The 20,858-nt window shown below is 63.9% G+C and overlaps 1 protein-coding gene across 1 annotated transcript in view; it reads right to left on the bottom strand.

Annotated features, from left to right (window-relative positions):
- Window positions 1-19,905, bottom strand: part of FAM20C (FAM20C golgi associated secretory pathway kinase) — a 33,919-nt gene extending 14,014 nt beyond the window's left edge. The window contains exons 1-3 of the mRNA XM_044747132.2: window positions 19,151-19,905; window positions 17,282-17,460; window positions 9,681-9,759 (exon numbers count right to left, since the gene is read on the bottom strand). Coding sequence (XP_044603067.1) covers window positions 9,681-9,759; window positions 17,282-17,460; window positions 19,151-19,761 — 869 coding nt within the window. The 5' untranslated portion in view covers window positions 19,762-19,905. The remainder of the gene's footprint in view (window positions 1-9,680; window positions 9,760-17,281; window positions 17,461-19,150) is intronic.
- Window positions 19,906-20,858: the final 953 nt, after the last annotated feature.

The following is a 20,858-nucleotide window of genomic DNA, read 5'->3' as shown; positions in this document are numbered from 1 at the left end:
TGTTGTCAACGCCCCGCCGGCGGCTCCCCGGCCTCAGGATGCGACTGAGGAATGAATGAAAACGGAAACACACGCGGCTTCTCAGTCGCCCTTGGAGCACAGGTGCACCTGCCCGTCTGGGTTTGGGGCCTGTGGTTCAGTGTTTTATTAAAAGCTCATAAAAATGATGATGCCACCCGCTCCCGACCGCTCGCCCGGGACCAAACCTTTAGCCCCGAGGTCACTGCCCAGAGTCGCCTTCATCCAGGAGAATAAACGGCCAGAGGTGGGGCCTGCCCTCCAGCCCCTCCCTGGGCTCCTTTTAGGGGATCTCAAGTCGGCACGTTTCCTTTTGTGGCATAAAACCCTGATCGAGCTGCTCTTGAAAGAAACCCCGACGTTCATTTCCTTCCCGGGACGAGGGAGTCAGGACCACATTTCAATCCCCTTCAACCTCCGCTCCTTGTGCCGATTAGAACGACACCCCAGCCCAGGCACCCGGACGCCCAAAAGACCCGAGGAAAACACGAGAAGACTCGACGTCGCCCATCGGGAGAACGTTTTTGGAAAGGACAACCCACTTGCTCTGATACTACACAAAGCACAGAGACTTTTCCAGAAGCCCCAGGAAGCGCTCGGCTGGGCGGGCCAGCCTTCCCCTGGGCTCGTGGCTCAGCCTGACGCCTCCCACGGGTTTCGCTCTGAAACGTCCTGTTCATCAGTTCATGTGCCGTTGACTCGTCTCTAGAACTGAGGCTCTGAGCCGCACGGGACCTCATGTGTCTGGTTCACTGCTGAACACTCGACACGACAGAAGCGTCCGGCCTGCGAGGCACCGGACCGCAGCCCGACGACCAGCTGGGCCAGCGGGATCCAGGAGAAGGACGGGGCTAATCACGGAGATGTCTACGGGGTGGCCCCTGCACACCCGGCCCGGGGCCCTGAGCCCAGCTCCACGGCGGATCACGATCTGACTACACATCCTGGCCCGGCGTCGCCATGGGGAGGACGCTGAGGCTCCTGGAAGCCGGGTGGCCCCCCCACCCCAGCCAGAACAGTCGCGCAGAGCGGGCTGGGAGGCCGGCCCAGGCCGAGTGTGGACACAAAGGGGCCCTTGTCCACCTCTGGCCGGGCCAGGCCCTGCTGGCTTCACACCCGGCGGCCGGCATTGGGCCGTGTGTTTGCCTTCGGGGCCTGGGGGGAGACCAGCAGCGAGAAGACACGAATTATTTGTCGGCAGAACAGCAAATCCTTGGAAACGCCCCACCGCCCTCTCACTGGTCCTCAAACCCTTTCATCTCCCCCAAGCCGGAGTGTGGGGCACATGCCCAGAGGCCCTCCTGCCCCAGAGAACTCCTACTCACCCTGCAAGACCCAACTCAGAGGTCCCCTCCCCAGCTGTTCAGCGCCTGTGACTCCTTCCTTCCCACCCTCCCGCCTCATGCAGCCTCGCCCCGCAGTCGTGGCAGGTTTGTGCGTCCGTCAGACAGGGGCTGGACCAGAGCGACTGAAGGTCCCGTGTTAACAGCCATCACCTCTCCCACCTCCACTTCCCTGTCTCTATCTGTCAGTCGCACCAGCTTAGTGGCCCTGGGAGGGAGAAGGGACCGGCCCCAGGCCCTGGCTGAGCCTCAGCCATAGACACGGTTGCGTACCGGGACCCAGGATGGTGAGAGGGGCAGCCACACGGCGCCCACAGACCGGACACGAGTTCTCAGACCCCCACGCCCTCCCTTGGGGACCAGGCGCTGAGCTGGGAGCTCGAGGCTCCCCTGAGGTCCACGGGGCCCTGTGCTTCTGGGGACGTTAGACGGGTCAGGTGACGGTGTCAAAGGGCCACATGGAGACGGTGGGCAAACCGCATGGCACGGGGCAGTCAAGGATGTGGGGCCGAGCTGGGACTTCCTGGGTTAGCGCCCAGATGGGGACGCAGTGCGGGGGTGCGGGGGACGTGGCGAGGGGCGGGGCCAGAAAGCAGCCAGTTGAGGCAGTGAGGCTGCAATGGGAACAATGTTGCAGCTTCAATGTATCATCTCAGCAGGGCGCCCTCAACTGACACAACGTTACACATTGGTTCCATCTCAATGAAAGGAAGTTCTAACCGCGCCCTGAGCCGGGCTCCTTCCTCCTCCAGGGGCTGCGACTTGGAGCCTCTTTAAATTCTCTCCTTGTAAAAGCGACGAGTGGAAACGGCGGGCGACCCGTCTGGACCACAGATCACTGACCCCGAGGAAACGCCAGCCCCAAGCAGGGCGCCCGTCTGAGAGTTTAACCCAGATGGACCTGGTCGTGCGGAGGCCTGGCCGGGCCTGGAGGGACGGGGACGGCAGTCAGTGGTCCCCAGCGCGTGGCCCCCTGCATGGCCTGAGGCCCCAGGAAGCCGACACTAAGCTCCTGGGTCTCCCAGTTGCACCTGCTCTCCCGCCGGGGGGCGCGACCAGCCCCTCGTCCCCTCGGGCCCTGAGCCGTGTGGGGAGGTGCCTGGCCGGTGACCCAGAGCAGCCCTGAGTCTCAGTGGGCAGCTCTGCAGACCAAGGTCATGACCACAGGGTCGAGGCCCCGCTCTCCTCAGCGCGCCCTGCAGCCTGCCGCCTGGGCGGTGGGCCTCACCGGGTCAGATGGCGGGAGGCTCGGGTTTCTGCATTTAGAAATGAGGTCACGGCCTGTACATCTTCCTCCAGCTGCCTGTTTATGGGTCTCGGCTGCGAGGAATTCCTGAGCCTCAAGACAGCTGCTCACGGACGGCGGCCCTCGGGGACGAGGACACGCGCACACGCACACACACAGATGCACACGCACACATTTCTACTCTTTGCAGAAGGAAAGCAGGGCAGACGGCCAGTGGGAGGTTTGACAGAGTGCACTGGACACGGTTCTGTTTCAGTCCAGCCCCTGGGCCAAGGCCTGGCCAGCAGAGAAGAGGTAAACCGAGGCAGACGGGACGTGCTGGGCGGGGCCTGCCTGGTGCCCCCTGAACACAGCTGCTGCTGACAGGAGACAGCGGGTTCACCACGAGCAGTGCGTCCTCTACAAAGACGCCCGGCCCAGCGAGGGGACTCCAGGCGGCCCCTGCACCGGCCCCACAGCGCCCGAGGGGCGCGGGCCCCACTGGCTGAGACCCTGGACTCCAGCCCTGGCCTGCCGCCCGCTCCCTGTCCACCCGTAAATCCTGCTGATCCTCAATTTCCTCCTCCTTCAGGGATCATTGGAAATAAAAACACACCTGCGCCCTGTGGTTGGAAGGTCAGAGGACTTGAGCTGGAGCCGCCACTGGGTCTGTCATGGCCGAGACTAAAGTGACAGTGACAACGAGGAAGCAGCTCTCGCGGGCCCAGCCCAGCGGCTCAGAGACGTTCTCCCGCCTGCCACGCTGGGAATCTAAGGAAAGGAGGGAAAGATGACCCCCACGGCCACGCTGGCCGGTCCTGCAGACCAAGGAGCCGCGAGCAGGATGGAGGGGAGGGAGCCTGCTGCCTCCATGCCAGGGCAGCAAGGACCTGGGGTAGCGTCGGGTCAGGCCTGGCCCGGCCAGAGGGATGGCGGTGTACAGCCCGTGACCCCTCCAGGCTGTGTGTGGATGACTCTGCCCCACGGCAATCTCGACACGGGCGTCTGGCCCCGGCACCAGGCGCCGTCCTGGCGATGCGGCATGTCGACCTTGGGCGCAGCCTGGTGACGGCCCCGGCAGGACCCACCACGGCGGAGCCCAGCCGACCTGTGACCCAAGGCCGCACTCTGGACGGACCACTCCCTCCAAACGCGTCCTCCAGGATGACAAGACGGTCACAGCAGCTTCACCAACAACGTCCTCAAACAGGAGACGAACCACGTGTCCACCGGCCGGGGAGGGACGGTAAAGCGGGGCGAATTCACACAACGGAACACGATTCGGTGATCAGACGAACTCGCAGACACAGCACCGAGCGGAGGCGGCAGACGAGAGGCCCCTCGTGGGGCGGGCAGGTTGGTGCCGCGGGAGGCGCCGGGCGGGGGGCCGGCTCCTCCATCCTGCTCTCAACCTCGGGGCTGGTGCTCAGCCGCGGACGCCACTACGATTCGCGAACACGTCCACACGGATGTTAAAACACAACGGAAACGTAAATGCTTAAAAGGCGAGGAAATGGGAAGTTACGATGTCGGTAAAATACAATTTTATTGAGTTTTATCAACACTCACATTATCTGCCTCGATCTGAGCCCGTCTCTCCTTGTGCGATGGAAAAGGTGGCCTTGGGCTGGCGGGTGAACTGATGGACGGTAAAGATGAAAGCTCATCCCTGCCGCCGTCAATGGGCAGTGAGAAGAGGTGCTGGTGTCAGGCTAGGTGTCACCAGGTGCTGCGCAGGGTGAACTGTGTGCCCCCAAAAGACACACTGAAGTCCTGACCCCGGAACCTGTGAGCGGGACCTTTCTTGGAAACGGGGACTTTGTGGATGGAATTGGCTCGGACGAGGTCACAGTGGAGCAGGTGGCCGCCACCCAGGGCCAGGTGTCCTCGTGAGAAGAGGGCACGTGGACGCAGACTCGCAGGGAGAAGCCACACGAGGACAAAGCAGAGGCTGGAGGGACGCGGCCACGGCCAAGGACGCCCAGGGCTGCCGGCCGCCTCCAGGAGCTGGAGGAGCAGGAAGGACCCTCCCAGGGGCCCTCGGGGAGAGCACGGCCCACGACCCCTTGACCTGGGACTTCCGCCCCCAGAGCCCGGGGAGGACGAGCTGTTGTTGCCCCAACCCCCAGACGTGGTTCTCTGTTCCCGCAGCCCCAGGACACGAGCACGGCTGTGGACGCAGGTGCAGAACTCAACTGTCGCTGTGAGCTCAGGAATAAGAAACTAGCCTGCACTTACTGTCAGTGGAGACAAGGTGGTCCCACGGGGGACACGCCTGCCCTGAGATCTCACGTGGGAGACAGGCATCACCACGGCCCCCACTGCGCTGAGGTCAACCAGCTGCGGCCTCTTCCAGCCCTGCCTCCTGCTCGCGGGCGACCTTGGGTGACCTTGGGTGTCGCTCGGCTCGGGCTAGGGTCACCACCTCTGCGGCCCTGGACTTGAAGTCAGGGTGCAATCCAGCCTCGTCCAGTCCAGCGCCAGGAACTCAGGCTCAGAGAGGGGAAGGGAGTTCTGTGCCGTCACACAGCAGGAAGGGGAGACCAGAGGTGATGCCCGGCATGTCCTCTCCTCGCTCCAGGCCGCCGTGCGCCCCTCTCTGCTGGGATGCCCCCAAAGGCCACCAGACCTTCCCTCTCTCAACCCCAACGTCCAGTCGCTGTGTTCGGGGGTCTGCTTTCCCCCCGTCTCTTCCCTCCACCCTCGGCCTCCCCATCATTGTTCCTCTGACACCTGACAAGCCTGGCTCTCCCCACCTCACTGGCTCTGAGTGCCGGGGGCAGCCCCTTAGTGGGGCTGATGACACTCCCAGAAAACCCGCACCCAGTCCAGGCGTCCCACGTGTGGCCTCAGCCCCCCACCCGCCGCCTCATCGCCCCTCACGTTGTGTGCGCAAACCCAGGGCTGCCCAGCAGGCCTTCCTGTGGCGGTGGACGCCGTCTCTATCTGCGCCATCTACAACGTGGCCTTTGTTTCACTTTGATTAACTTGCATTTCAGCAGCCACGGGATGCAGACCCCGATCGCAGCCACCGTCCCGGACAGGCAGCCTCTCGCCCTGCGGGAGCCGTCCATTCAGAGTGCACCCCCTCCTCCAGGCTGGCCCCCTGGCCTGCAGAGAGCCAACCTTCACTTGACTTTCACTTTCGTCCTCAGGCCTCAGCTGAGGTCACCTCTGGGGAGCCTTCTAGCCGCCAGCCCGGGCCCCGCTCGGCTGGGAGGCAGCTGCTCGCACGCTCCCGTCTGCCTCGTCCACTCCCTTCCCTCTGCTCTGTGCACATCGGGCACCGACTGCTCCAGGCCCAGCTCCCGGGCTGCAGTGGGGGCGCAGACACACCCCACTCCCTGTCGGCCCCAAGTGCCGGGGAGCCGCGTCTGAATCATGCCTCTATTCCCAGGGCCTGGCGCTCGGCCAGCCCGGGGCCCGGGGAGCGTGTGTGGGTCAGCCGGATGCCTATTTCTGCCGGGAGGCGGGCACAGCAGCGTCACGGGCTGCCCGGAAGGCTCCTTTCCAAGAAGCAGGTTGGAATCTGTTGAAAGAGCCTGTGCAAGGGGTGTGCCCGCCCCGCTCGGCCTCGGCGTCTAACCCGCAGCTGCTTCAGGAAGCTTGGTGCCCTGCCTCCTGAACTGACCCGACAGGCTGGGTCTCAAGGCCTCTTCCTACCATGCCCGTGTGGACAGAGGGGTAAACCAGCGAGGGGAGAGAATTTACTGGTGGTCCCACAAGATGGCCCTGCCAGGCCGGCTTGCTCAGTGGGTGCACCGGGGCATCCTGACTTTAGCCACGCACATTGCCTGCACCACCACCTCCCCTGCACACGCATTTTCTCAATATTAAAACTCAATACTATGCCAGAAGCACAGGCAACGACAGCAAAACGGGCAAATCGGGCATCTTGCTCAAAACCAAAAACTTGTGCTTCAAAGGACACGACCTCTGTGACAAGGGTCTTGGGTCCAAAACATGTAAAGAGCTCTTACAACTTACTAACAAAAGGCGACTAAAACATGCAAGAAATCTGAACAGACGTTTCTCCAAAGAAGATCCACAAATGGCCAACGGGACCGGAAAAGATGCTCCAGTCACTCGTCACCAGAGAACTGAAGTCAAAGCCACACGGAGACATCACTGCGCACCCACCGGGACGGCTCGAACCCACAGGGGACAGAGAACAAGGGTGGGCAAGACTACGGGGATGCTGGTGGGATCCTAAAGCGGGAGTTGCTGTAGGAGACCGCCCGGCAGGTCCTCAAACAGTTAAACTTACTGTCATACGATCCAGCAACTCCACTCCTAGGAATTCACCAGGAGAAATGAAAACACACATCCCCCCGAGGCTGGATGTGAATGTCCATCGCAGCATCATTCACGCAGCCAAAAAGCGAAATAACCCAAATGCCCATTAAATAAAATGTGGTCCATCCCCACAGTGGAATATTACTTAGCCGTGAAAAGGAGCGAAGCCCTCTCACGCCACAACACAGGTGAATCCTGATGCTGAGTGAACAAGGCTGGTCACAAAGGATGCACATTGTTTGCTGTTTATCCAGGGTTGCAGGACAGGGGGCTCCACAGACAGAAAGGGGGTTAGCGGTTGTCCAGGCCCAGAGGGAGGGCAGGGGACGGAGTGATGGCAACGGCGTACAGGGTTCATTCTGGAGCAACAAAAGGTTCTCAGTCGACTGCGGTGACGGACACGGAATTCTGGGAAGATGCTAAAACCTACTGAGTCGTCGGCTTCAGGCGGTGGACTGTGTGGTGTGTGAATTACATCTGGATAAAGCAGTTAAAAAAAATCTTCCTTCAACCCTAAAGCAAGAATATCCAGGAACTCGAGGGCTGATGTCCAGTGACGTCTTTTCCATGCCTATTAAAAACGTGTGACCGTTGGCTTTCGATGGTCCCCCGCGTACCGCGTGAATTACGCTCTGCAGGACCCCGGCCCGCCCGCCTCGCCTGTCCCTCTCTGGACCCACTCAGCCCCCATCCTTCAAGATCTCGGGGGAGAAACACTCCCACCTGATTAATTCGAAATCTTCTTCTGACAACTGACAACGCGGCGATGAGCTCGTAGAAGAAAGTTCTTCACGAGAAACATTAATCACGGATTTTAATTTTTCACCACGACAGCCACAACCACAGCTGTTTTCCTACTCAGGCCACAGCCATTGGGGCAGGAAACGGTGAGCGGGCACCTGGGTCTTCGTCCAGGCCCCCGGGGGTCATCAGGGGAGCGGAGGCTGCTGGCAGCGGGACACAATTGATGCGACTCGGCGTGGTCAGCGGACGGGGGTCCGGGCTGCCAAGAAGCTCTGGACCCGGCCCAGCAGAAGAGCCAGAGGACCAGGCCGGGAGGGCCAATGTCGGCAGCTTGTCCCCGACGCTGCCCGGCTGGGGTCGTCGCTGGGAGCACGCGCGTGCAGGGGACGGAGCCCACGGCCCTGCCCTGGTTCTGCCTGTGAACACATCCTTTCCCCTCCTGCCTCGGATTCCCAACCCCAGTTCTATGGCTTGGACCGGCCTCAACCTCCCCATGGATCCCACTGTCACACTGGCCTTTGCTGAGTGCCGCCCTCGACTGTCCGCCCACCGCCTCGGCCTCCGGCGCTGGAGACGCAGGTCCTGACCTCCTCCCAGACCCGACGGGCAGGGGCTGAGAGCTGGGGAGACGGGGCGAACGAGAGCCAGCAGCTTCCCGAGGGGCCTCTGGGGGCTCAGGTTCGACCTCGGGCAATAACAGCCCTTCCTGTGACTCACATGGCGACCTGTGAACCCCCCACTCGGAGCCCGGCCCAGGAACACTGGTGACCGCGGGCTGCACGCAGCCGAAGCTCAGCGAACATCATGATTACTGCTGTTGTCACGACCCCCAGCTGCACATCCAGCTCCTCCAGGACAAGACCCAACGTCAGAGTCACAGGGGACCCTGCGGGGGATGGGGGAGCCCCCAACCCCGCCGGCAGCCTGAGCCCATGGGACCAGACTCCATGCCCCAAGGCTGGGAACGGACCCTCCGCACAGGGAGCTCTCCATGTCCCTGGAGACGTCCGCCAGGCCATGGAGAATTGTCCGCAGGATGAGGGCCTGTGCCCGGGGCCCAGCAGGAGGGGCCTGAGGACAAGTCCGCCCTCCTGACTGGGCCGTGGAAGGTCCAGGCCCGCCCGTCCCGGCACAGCACGGCCACGACCCCAAGGGGCCTGGAAGAAGCTGCAGGCTGCACACCTTCCAGAATGTTCCTTGAGGCACCCACACCCGCCCCAGGCTGAGGATGCGGCCGCTCATGGTGTCTCCTGGCACAGAGGGTCAAAGGCACAGAGAGTCCTACAAGGGGCCCACACCTGCCACAGGCTACACACTTTCCAGAATGTTCTGTGAGGAGCCCACAGCTGCCCCAGGCCGCACACCATCCAGCTGTGTGGACGCCACCTGCTCACCTCGCCCAAATCATCCTCACGGGAGTCAGGGCTGCGTGAGCCAGGCGAGGCAGCTGGGCCCCCGGCAGCCCCAGCTCAGAGAAAGGTCAGGCGGGTCCTGGGGGAAGTCCTGGGCAGGCCACCTCCTCCATGCAGCCGTCCAGGACAACTGTCCAGGGAGGCAGGGCAGGAGGCCCAGAAATAAACCCGAATGAAACCACCACCAGCTGCAAACCGGCAGCTACGTTTTGTTGACCCACAAAGTGTCTGAAATGATCCTATTCTATTTATTTGTTCTATTTTATCTGGTGGGTCAGGTCCGGCCCACCAACTGGTTTTACAAATAAAGTTTTATCGGCACAGCCACGCTCGCTCACGCATGTGTCGTGTGGCTGCTTCGGCCGGGAGAACGGAGCTGAGCAGTTGAGACGTGACCCCACGGCCTGCAAACCCCAAACCGTTTACCGACTGGCCCTGTGCCGAGAGGGCTGACCCCGAGGCGTGTGGGGAGGTCAAAGGGGGACGGGGAGGTGCGGGGCCCCTGGTACCCGCTTTGCATTGACGGGGAGACAGTAGAGAGGTGTCACCCAGAGGTCACACCCCAAAACACCCCCGGGGGCGACCCTGACTTTCCACCAGACCCTCCGCCCCTGCACCCCAACCCCGGCTGGCCCCACTCACTTCATGGGCTTGAACAGCGCCTGCCCGTAGTTCTGGAACGTCATGATGAGCTTGAGCTGCGTGCCCCCTGACTTCATGGCTGCGGGGAGGGAAGAGACACAGGTCACTCGCTGCCCCAGGCCCCCCTCCTCCAACGCCGGCGCCCCCCACGACCCCACGGCCCCGCCTGGGCCCCTGGACGCGACCGAGGGCCCCTTCTGCCTGGGAAGTTTGGGGTTTCTTGCAACGACGCTGGTTCACCCTCCTGACACCAGGTGTCGGGCAGAACCTCTCCCACAGCCTGAACGCAGACGAGGGGACCGGCTTCTACAAAGAACGGCCAGGGGCGCACCTGCCCGCACCGCCTCCCTCCCCAGACACACGACATGCGCCTGGATACCTGCTCACATCCACTCACAAACACCCACACACACAGCACTGCCGCCGTCTCACTTCCTGGGTCCTAGGGGAGTCAAGGCCGAGCTCATCTGAGGAGACCCTGAAGACCCCTCAGGCAGGGGTGCCTCACTCCTCAGACGCCTCCCCGGGCTCCACGCAGCCCCGCGGGGGCGGAAGGTCCACAAGTCTCGCTCTGGCTTCCCGGCTGCCTGGCCGGCTCGGAGGCTACAGGATTCCCGAAAGGACCTGCTTTTTCCTGACTGTGGGTTTTCCTTTTTGCTGACGGAGCAGAAGGAAGGAAAATGTGCAGGGGTTTCCTCGGGGGCGCTGGGCTGGGCCTGCGGCGACCCTGAGCACTAAGCTGGCTGACCCCCAACCCCCACCTGTTGGCACGGCGAAGCTCCAGGCCACCTGAAATGGGACGCACAGGGCTTGTCACAGACGGCGTCCTGTGCACACACGAGGCACTGGTGAGCTAGTGTCACAGGCGTGAACGAGAGCAGGAGGGCGTCGTCACCAGAGTCCATGTTCACCGGGGCGGGCACATTGCAAACTATACACCCGGAGCTGGACGGACGGAGTGGGGAGGGGCTCGAGGGCGCCGTGGTGGGGGGCCTTGGTGGGGGCAGCCCTGAGGCTGGGGTCTGCTCGGCTTCCACGGGGCTGCCTCCCTACCCTCAGTCCCCTTCTGTTCAAGGGCCCTGGGGACACCTGCCATCTCCTGCATGGGGTGATGGTGACGGCCAAGCCAAACCAGGAAAACGCATCACAGGACCTGTCGGTGCTCAGGCTGCGCCCGTGGCCGTCCCCAGGCCTGCCGTCACGAGTAAGCGGGCAACGCCGGGAAGCCTCTCGAACAGCGTCGGGCACGGGGCCCGTTCTAAACGGCGGCCACCATGGCGTTGGAAGCCCTCCACAAGTCCTCAGTTCCCCAGGCATCTCTGGGCTCTCCTGCCTCCGTGTGCGCCAGGCCCAGGCCCTCCTCCTGGTTCCTGCCGGCCGACCCCACTCTGCAACCTTCGCTCGCCTCACGGCATCTGGAGGGTCCGGGCCCCCGAGTCCCGGAGCCAGGGCTGGAGCGGCGGCTCCTGGGAGCAGCGTGGGGCTGGGCCTGTCGGCAAAGCTCTGAGCCCACGGCCCTCAGGGACCGAACTCCAAAACACCGGGAATAACTTGAAAATGCCAACCCGGGAGCGGGCACAGGGCGCACGGTGATTCACTGTGCAGCCCTCTTACCAGGAGCAAAGGAGTTTTAACTGCACAGCAAACGCTCACAGACTGACCGTCAAGCAAAACAGCTTAGGAAGCACCCACGGTCCATGAACACCCGCCTTTGACGATGAGCACACCAGGCGGGCAGTTAAGCCCAGTGGTCATCTCCCAGGACGAGCCCGGCACAGGAGTGCAATTTCCTTTTTCCCCATATCTGTGGTTTCTAAATTTCTGCAACGAACATTATTATGTTTTTATAAGCAGAAAACGGAAGCAATTATTAAAAAAATTAGTGGCGCCACTAAGCCCCATTAGATGTCCTGGTTCCCATGGGGTCTCTGCCGGTTCCCATGGCTGACGGGGGATTTAATTATTCTGACTGGGGGCAGCGTGTCAGCTCCTCCAGGGCTTGTAATCCTGGTTTATTTTAATAACAGAATGTTATGCAAATCTGGCCAGTTTAATCATTTTGATCCTGGGAGCGAGTCGCGCCCGTGCGGCCAGCTCCTCCCCATGGAGCAAATAAATAACCAGGAATCAGAGGGCATTCGCATCCCCCCAGGACTAAGGGCCCCGCAAGGGCCAGGCTCTCTCATCTGGGCACTCGGGCCTCCCGCCCCGGCCCACCCTTCGCTCTGCCCAGCTGGGGTTGACGGTCGAGAGACACTGGGATTCGGCTCTGAGATCCACAGGGTCGCCCCGCACAGACCCACACAGCTGCCTCAAGTCACAGCAAAGGCCAAAGGTGACCACCCGGGGCGGGAGGAGAGAAAAACTCACCACGGGCCAGGCCTCGGGTGACGGCAGAACGGGCCCCTGGGAGGGGTCAGGCTGAGGGGCAGGGCACAGACCGGCCTCGAGAAGGAGGGTATGAGCTTGGGCTTCTTGAGGACAGACTGGGGCCGTGACCGAGGAAACCGGGCCCCGTGCTGGGACTCGCCCTCTCCCGGCTGGGGCTCCGCGGTTCCCAGCTACGCGGCCAAATGCGTTACTAGTTAACACCGATTAATGTCGTTAGTAACACGCACGGCTGGGTTCACAGGTTCACACACACTCAGAGCTCCCGGTGCTTTTCCTACATGACGCTCGTCCACGCTCTGAGCTCCGTGAGGGAGGAGAGAGGCCTGCGGCCGAGCAGGGCCCAGCGCCCACACTGGGAGGACGCGGTGGGGACCCTGCACACCGGGGGCAGCCACACTCCCTGTTTCCCCCATGGAAAACGGGGCTGGCCCGCCAGTCTCCCCATTTCTAACAGGAACCCCAGCCCGTGTTTTGAGAGGCCACCTCTTGACTTTTAAATAAACTAATTCCGTTTGTTAGAGACTCGTGGACTCCACAAAGGTCCACGTGTGAGGTGCCACTGGGGTGGGGCTTCTGACGCCTCGGCCTCGGTCACCTGTGAGTGGGGACCAACCTCTGTCCTTAGGGGTCACGTCAGCTGTTTTCAAGGTCACTGCCTTTGTTTAAAAAATTCTTTTTCTGTTTAAAGATTGGCACCTGCTCTAACATCTGTTGCCAATCTTCTTCCTTTGTTTTTCTTCTCCTCCCCAAAGCCCCCCAGTACCTAGTTGTGTATTCTAGCTGTGGGTCCTTCTGGCTGTGCTGTGTGGGGCACCCCCTCAGCGTGGCCTGACGAGCGGTGCCGTGTCCACACCAGGGATCTGAACCTTGAAACCCTGGGCCACCGAAGCTGAGCACGTGAACCTAACCGCTGCATCACCAGGCTGGCCTCGACACTGCCTTGTTTTAAGGGTCAGAGGAACGAGGCCTCCCCCAAGGATGGCTCAGGTCCCCGTTTCTGTTCCTCACCCCCCACCCCAGGGGAGGGAGGTCCTAGCAGCGTCCAGACTCCTGGGCGCCCACGCAGGGCCCTGTGCTGCCTGTGGACATCCTCGGGGCCCACAGTGACGGGCTGGTGGTGCGCACCCTGGTCCTCCCGCCCTGACTCACTGAGTGGCCTCGGGAGGCCTCCACCCCAGGGGCACGACTACATCGGCACCACCAGACTTCAGTCCCTCACCTGCCACCAAGGGACATCTGAGCCATGACAGCCTCCAGCCTGGACCCCTGACACCGTGCCGTCCTTCGAGGCAGCTCGCTTTCACCTTGAAAATCACGATTCCCCGAAAGGGAGACTATGGGGGGGCCCAGCACTCCCAGGTCAGAAGGACGCAATCGGAACTCACGCCTGTGGACCTGGGGCCGGAGCCACCATTTGCTCAAAGTGGACACGGCAGGTGCCCAGGGGGGAACTGGGTCAGCACCCACGTGGGCTTCTGTTCTTGACCTTTGACCGGCCTGCTGGAAAGAGAGGTGAGGAGGGGGCCGCCATGTCCTCTGGGGTGGTCTCTGTCCTTCCTGTGGGGTGATCCAGGTCCCTCCAGCTCTGGGCCTCGGCGTCCGGCGAACTGGGCATTTCCGGTTCTCTTTCTCCAGGTCGTGGAGCCCGGGGGTGGGAGGGGGCACTGTGGCCTTTCTGGAGGTGGGACTGCCTTCCCGAGGAGCCCACCGCCGACCGACCGGGCCCAGCAGCCTGCAGCCCCCCAGGCACCAGGCCGGCCGGCCCCCTGGCCTGCCCCGGCCGTGGCCTTTGTTCCTCGAAGCTGCCCGCCAATTAGCCCGGGTTCCCACTGGATCAACCAGCACCCACGACTTCTGTTCCCAGAGTTCCTTCCCTTCTTCAGGTCCCAACTTCAGCTTTGCCGACCTGGACGGAGCGGCCGTGGGGCCTGCGTCTCAGACCAGAGGCATGCAGGCCACCGTGACTCCTCTTCTTAATAAGTAATTCCGAGGATGGAGCAGCTAACAGTGCCATTTATTCTTTGTATCCGTAATCGTGCACAACGGCTACTTAATTATCACGTCCGAGCCCACGGTGCTGCCTGCTGGTTTCAGGCCAACGGAGGTAAATAATCTCCCCAGCCTCTCCCACGGCGGCAAATGGCTATTACCAAGCAGCCAGGAGCCCAGCTATAAATAGACTCGTCCGGTGGGCCGCACGTGCCGTGAAGAGGACCGAGGGTTCCACGCCGGCAGCTTTAGTGGATCCTTCCGGAGAGGAAGCTCAGGGACCTGCAGGAGACCTTCTTGCCGGGATGTTTCCAGGCTCACGTTCACCAGTGAGACAAACAACCTGGAAATTAAAGTGACCCCAGGGCCGCGTGGGGACGGACAGGGACGTGCCAGCTGAGGGCAAGTCTCCGCGTCAGAGGCCTCAGTTTCCCCACTTATGGAAGGCAGTTGGATTCCCAGCTTTGTAAATTCAGACTCTTTTCTGCACCTGTGCTGGGGGTCACTGTGACCCCCGTGTCTTTCTTTTCTTCCCTTTTGTGCTGAGATGGACGTGCCGCTGAGCCTGGCATCCCGAGGCTGGCTCCAGGCTCCCGGCTCCCATAGGGGCAGCCGTGCCGGGGTCCCCAGGGGCCTCTGGAGGCTGCACCCCACTCTGGTCATGGCAGGGCCAGGCCCCAGCAGCAGACGGCTCCCCTCTGGGGACCCCAGTCTCCAACCTGCTCCACCAGCTCTGCGGAGACGGGAGAGGACTTTGTGCATCCTCAGCACCAGGGGCCTTTGCACAAACGTGAGCTCAGGGGGGGCGTCTCTCGGTGTCCGTGTCCGACTGAGGCCCTGCACAGGCTCCAGCTCATCCAGCTCCAAAACGCTGCCCCGCACAGAGACCTGCCCAGCAGGGACGCGGCCCAGCTTCTCTCTCTGATTTACTCGCTGGTGTCTCTCAACAGCCCCTGAAGTAGGCGCCCCGGGTCCCCCTCCTCCTTCAGAACCTCTGGGGGCAGATGCGTTCGGGGACCTCAGAAACTTTGGTAAGAGGCGGTGGCGTAGACACCCCACGTGTCATGTCACAGCTGACGGCTCTGGGGCAGAGGCCCATAATTAAACACGCTCCTCTCTCCTCAGGAGAACACGTGAGTATTCAGGTCAGGGGAGAAGAATGAGGGTTTATAAACAGCCTCATCCGTCCAGGTTCTGCCCCACGTGTGGGTTTCAGACGTGCAGGCCCGAGGCCACGGGGTGTAGTTGTAACCACCTCTATGTCCACGAGGGAATCTGGTTGCCCAGAGTCACCTTGGTGGGTGACTGGTGGGGCCGGGCCCCCTGCTCCGCCCAGCTGACGGCCCGGCCCCGTCAACCAACCTTCTGGCACCTGCCGAAGGACTGAGCACCCAGCCTCGCTCCGACCGGCTTACCGCCCCAAGGAATGCCCAGCCCGGTGAGGGTGGTCCAGGGGTGAGAGGGCAGCTCAGACAGCCCAGCAGACAGGTGGGCGGGGGTCACACTGCCAGGCACTGGCCACTCAGACCCCGGCGTCAGATCCCGGGCAGAGGGCTGCGTCCGTTACACTGTGATGTCAGGTGGCATGGGCCCTACTGCCTAGGACAGTCAGACCAAAGGGGGCAGGGGTGCCCGCAGCCGGGCCCCTGGTGGAAGGGAGGGCGTGGAGCTCAGTTAATGTTTCCCAGCTTGCTCACACTCTCCACCTTGGCAGAGTAAGATGCAGGCTCCTGAGCAGGCCTGAGCCCACGTGACAGATGGGGAAACTGAGGCCGAGAGAAGCTCACAGGGATGGCAGCCAGCGGGCAGGCTCTCTCAGCGTGAGCACCGCAGTTCCCTAAAACCCTTTCTAATTTTAAAAACCTCGTTCCCACTTTCTGGGAAGCCCCACCTCCCGGCCCCTTCGTGATGCAATAAGCCTGTGCTGCACTCGAGACCCTGTCAGACACCTCTTCCTACAGGAGGTCCCCCTCCGCCTCCTTCCAGATGGAGCCCGTGTCCCCCGCGTGCTCCTGGACTCAACCTACACAGCGTCCAGAGGGCTCATTCCTCGCCAGGGCGTGTCCACTTCCTCCCGGACGCCCCGGTCAGCTGGCAGCCGAATCCCGCTGACCTGGTTCATCCTCCGCCCCCTCACCCAGAGGGCGCCTGGAAGGCAGGGCCGTTCAGAGACCCGCGGAGGGGTGAGCACGCAGATCAGGGCGCTGGACATTTCTCTAACGGCCACACGACGTCCCATTGTGGCCGTCTCCCAGATGTCCCCTGTCCTTCCCACTGACTGCTTCCCCATGCAGCCCGAAGCCCCCGGGCCCTGAGAGGACGGGAGGAAGGGCTGGGGTGGGGCGGCACTCAGGTTCCCACTAGGCCGAGCACCAGGAGGGGAGGCCCCCAGCTGTTCCGGGCCATTCTCTCCCAGGAGGGCGAGTGACTGCATGTCAGAAAGAAGCTGTCTGTCTGTCCCCCACAGCAAGGTGGGTGCCGTGCACAGCTCAGGACGGGCAGAGAAGACCCCGGAAAACCCACCTGCAGCCTCACAGGCAGCACCTGAACCCCCGGGCTGCAGCTGGACAGAACCCCAGGCAGCTGGGACTGCCCGCCCCACGGCACGGCGAGGAGACCTGCGCCTCGTTCCCCGGCCACCTACCCTGGCCTCCACCCAGGCCGGGTCTTCACCCCAGGGCCTCAGCCCGGCCTCCACTGACTCCCCAGGCCCGTGACTGACGGGGACCCTCACACGCGGTCGCCCACGGCCCGAGAACAACGGCACAAACCTCCCTCAGCAGCTGCTCTGACACACTTTCCTGAAACCCTCACTCGAGGCCCCTTTTCGTCCAACTCAGCAGATCCCAAGGTCCTTGGAGACGTCACCTCCGCACGAGTGAGTGCCGGGCCTCCAGCCTGGCCAGAGCCGAGCCCTGGGCAATGCCGTCCACACGAGACTGCAGGAGTGCCAGGCTGAGCTGCTCCCAAACCACAGGGAGCCCTGAGACCTCGGCCGCGCCTCCTGCCGTGCTGGGGGCCATCGCCAGGGTGCCCTCCTTTACGTACTGGGGGCACCTGTGGTCTGGAGCGTCCCCTCCTGAGGACTCTCCCCTCAGAACCCACAGGTCCCTCCTTACACCCCGGGAGGTGACGCCCCAGCAGGGAGCAGCACCTCCAGCTCTCCTGCCAGGAAGCCGCCCGAGCAGCCCCGGCCCCCTGGGGTCGTGTGCGGGACCTACCAACGCTGGTTATCTTCTGAGCCCCAAGGTCACGCAGCAGGGCCTCGATCGCCGGGTTGTGCCTGGAGTACAGCTCGTGCCGGTTGATGCCGATGTGGAATTTGAGCCAGTTGGGGTAGGAGTCGATGGCCGCCTCCCCCGTGGGGGAGAATTCCTCATCCTCGGCTCCTTCGCGGGGCCTACAGCGAATGAAGGAGACCGGAGTCAACAGGGAGGGACGGGAGCTGCATGGCCGCGGGGAGAGGGGGCCGTCAGCAGCAGAGGCCTCGGATCTAACTTTGGATCCAGACAAACGCGGGTTCACGGAAGGTGTGTCTGCTCCAACAGGAGCCTGCGACGTGCGCACTTTTTCTGCGGCTGCTGCTCCACCAGCTAATCACAGATCCAAAGGCCCTTAATTCTTACCTACGGCGGAGCCTCCCAGACAGCTGTAACTACAGCCAGACCAAGCCCAGGCCGTTGGCGCTGGCCCCGCCGTCTGTCCTGGGGTCACCAAACATGACGTCAGCGTGGGGGCCGAGGGGCTGTGGGCTCTTTCTGGGGACGAGCGAGCCCGCGTCTGACCACAGACTGTGTGCAAGTCGCAGATACACCACCCGTCAGAGGCCTTCCCGGGCGCTCTGCCTTGCCTCCAGTAACCAGGGGCAGGAATGATGCAAGAGGCTAAATTTGATTTTAACGGCAGCAGCCTTGGGTGGGGAGAGGAAGGAGCCAGCCGCTGGCTCCAGCTGGGGCCGAAATGCAGGACCCGCCGCCCATGTGGCCGTCCTCCATCTCTGGAGTCAAGGGCCCAGTTTGGGGGAGAACTGACCCTGTTGGCTGCTGGGCTGGAGCAAAAGTGGGTCATGGCTCAGCTCTAATCCACCTGCAAGTGACGCCCTTTCAGCCCCACAATGGACATGACGGTGGCCAGTGTCCGCATCCCTGACCGCCAGCTCTGGGCCCATCTCTCCGAGGACGAGCCTGGGAGCAGGCCACGGCTTGATCCTCACGTTTTGAGCACTCCCTGACCCCAGCCGGCAGACAAAGCTCAGGCCAGCAGGTACCTCATTGTGTTTAGACAGAAACCCCGGGCCTGGCCCAGTTTCAGGAGAGAAGGTTTTTTTCTGAGCTGTCTGGGAGGCTGGCCTTTCCCCTGGTCGCCGGGGCGACCTCCCCCAGGTGGGTATTTATTCTGGCCCTGCTGCTGGTTAATGTTTCACCAGCTCCGGGTCTCAGCGTCTGCTCTTTCGGATTTACGCAGCTGAGGACGGCCTTGGGGGCAGGGCTGAAACCAGGACCGTTTCAAGAGATGCTCCTGGGAGATGCTCTGCTCTTTCAGGATGCTGTGGCCCCTCGCAGCTGGCGGTGTGCGCACCCTGGCCGGACGGACAGCCCCTTGGTGAGGCCTCCTGGTCTCACCACCTGGTTTACGGGCTCCTTAGGCCCTGCAGACCTTCCTGACCGTCCCCAGAGCCACACCACCAGGTATCTGAGGGCCGCAACCTCTCAGCCGCTCCTTCATTCATTGCCTGACTCTGTTTCCCAGCGAGCAGGGCCTTCCCCTAAGTGCAGCAGATACCCAGGCTCCCAGCTGCCCAGTCCGCCTTCCAGGCCAGCGGCCACAGGGACCGGCTCCCAAAGCCCCCCGCAGAGCTTCTCCAGGAGGCAGGCATTCTGGCAGCAAGGGCAGGGTCCTGAGCTCCCCTGGGGGGGCTCTGCCATGGAGGTCCACGCCCTCCCGGGGTCCCTGAACCTCTTTCCACAATGCATTGTCGTGCAAGGGCATTTTCTGGGAGGGGCACACAGCTCCATCTTTATCCTCAAAGGGCCCCTGGCCACCTGAGGGGTCGCCGGCCAGCACCCACCCGTCCCGCCGGGCCCACTCACCAGTCGGGGCTCTCTGCCGCGGCGGCCGCCTTGGGGTTGAACCTGATGTCGCTGTTCACGTTGAAGAGGACGTCGTCCTCCGTCAGCGGCGGGAGTGCGACCTGGTACAGCGGGTGTTCGAACAGCCTGGCCAGCAGGGAGCCGTCTCCGCTCGGGCCAGGGGGCGGCGCCGACCGCCGGGGGCCGGGGTCCCGGAGCAGCGGCCGGTGCGCGGGGTCGCGGGGTCGCGGGGCGCCGGGGTCCCGGCCGCGCAAGGCGCCCTCGGCGGGCTCGGCCGCGGGCGGCAGTTTCTCCAGCGAGTGGGACGTGAGGTTGGAGGAGGGGTCGGAGCTGAAGTCCTGCAGGATGCGCAGCGTGTGCTTGTTGGGCCAGCCCGCGTCCCCGGCAGAGGCGGCCGCCGGCTGCTCCCCCGGGCGGCCGCGGGCCTTGGCCCAGCCGGGGGCCCCCGCGTCGGCCGCGGGCTGCGCGCACGAGCAGCCGGGCTCCCCTGAGGGCCGCGCGCCGCGCCCCTCCAGCTTGGGCAGCAGGTCCAGCACGATGTGCAGCGCGCAGGCCACCAGGAACACCATCAGGATGAGCACGCGGAACCTGCGCACCAGGATCATCTTCATGGCCGCGCCGGCGAGCGCGGCCTGGGCTGCGGGCCCTCCCGTGCCCCTCTAGTCTCGGTTTGGCACGAACGCGGGGCCGCGACGTGGGTCAAGGTCCATCTGTTGTCGGGCAGCTACCAGCTCGGGGGCTGTCTCGGGTCCCGCACCCAGCGTAGGGCGCCCCCCGCCAAAGCGCCCCCTCGCCGGGCCATCCCGGGGCCGCTCACTCTGGCTTCTCTGGAGCGGCCGCGCCCAGCAGCCCTCGTCCGCGGAGCTGGGGGCGCAGCCGGGTGAGGCCCCGCGCGCGCAGAGGCCGGCTCAGATCTCCGGGCGGCGGCCGCGCTCATCAGGCGCTCAGGGGCCGGACGCGGCGGCCCATGCCGACCAGGGCGCGGCGGCCCGGCGTGGTGGCGGCGACGGCGCGGCGCAGTCCTCTCCGCGGCTCCGTGGGCCGGCCAGGCGGAGAAGGGGCGGCTCCTCGGGCAGGGCCCGGCGCTCTCGCTGCGGCCCGGGGGCGGGGACCGGGGGAGCCGAGGGCGCGCGGCCGCGAGGACTGAGTTGGGGGCGGGCGCGGGGGGCGCGCGGAGCGGCCGGCGAGGTCCCCGGCAGGTGCAGCCGGCGTCCCTGGAGCGCTGCGCCCGCACGGCCGAGCTCTCGGCGCCCCGCGCCCGGGCGGGCAGATATCCGAGCGCCGCGGAGCCGCCCCCCGCGTCAGCGCCCGCAGATTGGCGGAGCAGCCGGCGATCACGGCCGGCCCGGCCGACGCGCTCCCTCTCTTTTCTCCTCCCCTCGGCCGCGCCCCGCGATCCTCCGCAGCTCCGGGCCCGCTAAGGGGAGGGCGCCTCTCCCGGGCTTTCCCGAGAGACGACGGAGAGGCCCGAGGGGGGCAGGCGGGGCGCGGGGGGCGCCCGGCTCCCGCAGCGGGAGAGCAGGGCCGGCGGCGGCGGGCACGGCCGAGATGGGCCCTCCGGCCGGGCCGCTGCACCAGGACCTCCGCCCGCCCCGCCGGCCGCCGCCAGCTGCAGCCCTCGGCTCCTCCCCGGTGAGCGAGGGCCAGACCCAGGCCAAGTCCCTCCCCGGAGCCGCTGGGCGTCTGCGCCGCCGGATGAGCTCCCCGC

This window comes from Equus asinus, chromosome 14 (genome assembly GCF_041296235.1).
Source record: "Equus asinus isolate D_3611 breed Donkey chromosome 14, EquAss-T2T_v2, whole genome shotgun sequence".
NCBI lineage: Eukaryota > Metazoa > Chordata > Mammalia > Perissodactyla > Equidae > Equus > Equus asinus.
This window is presented reverse-complemented; position numbering and strand designations above follow the sequence as displayed.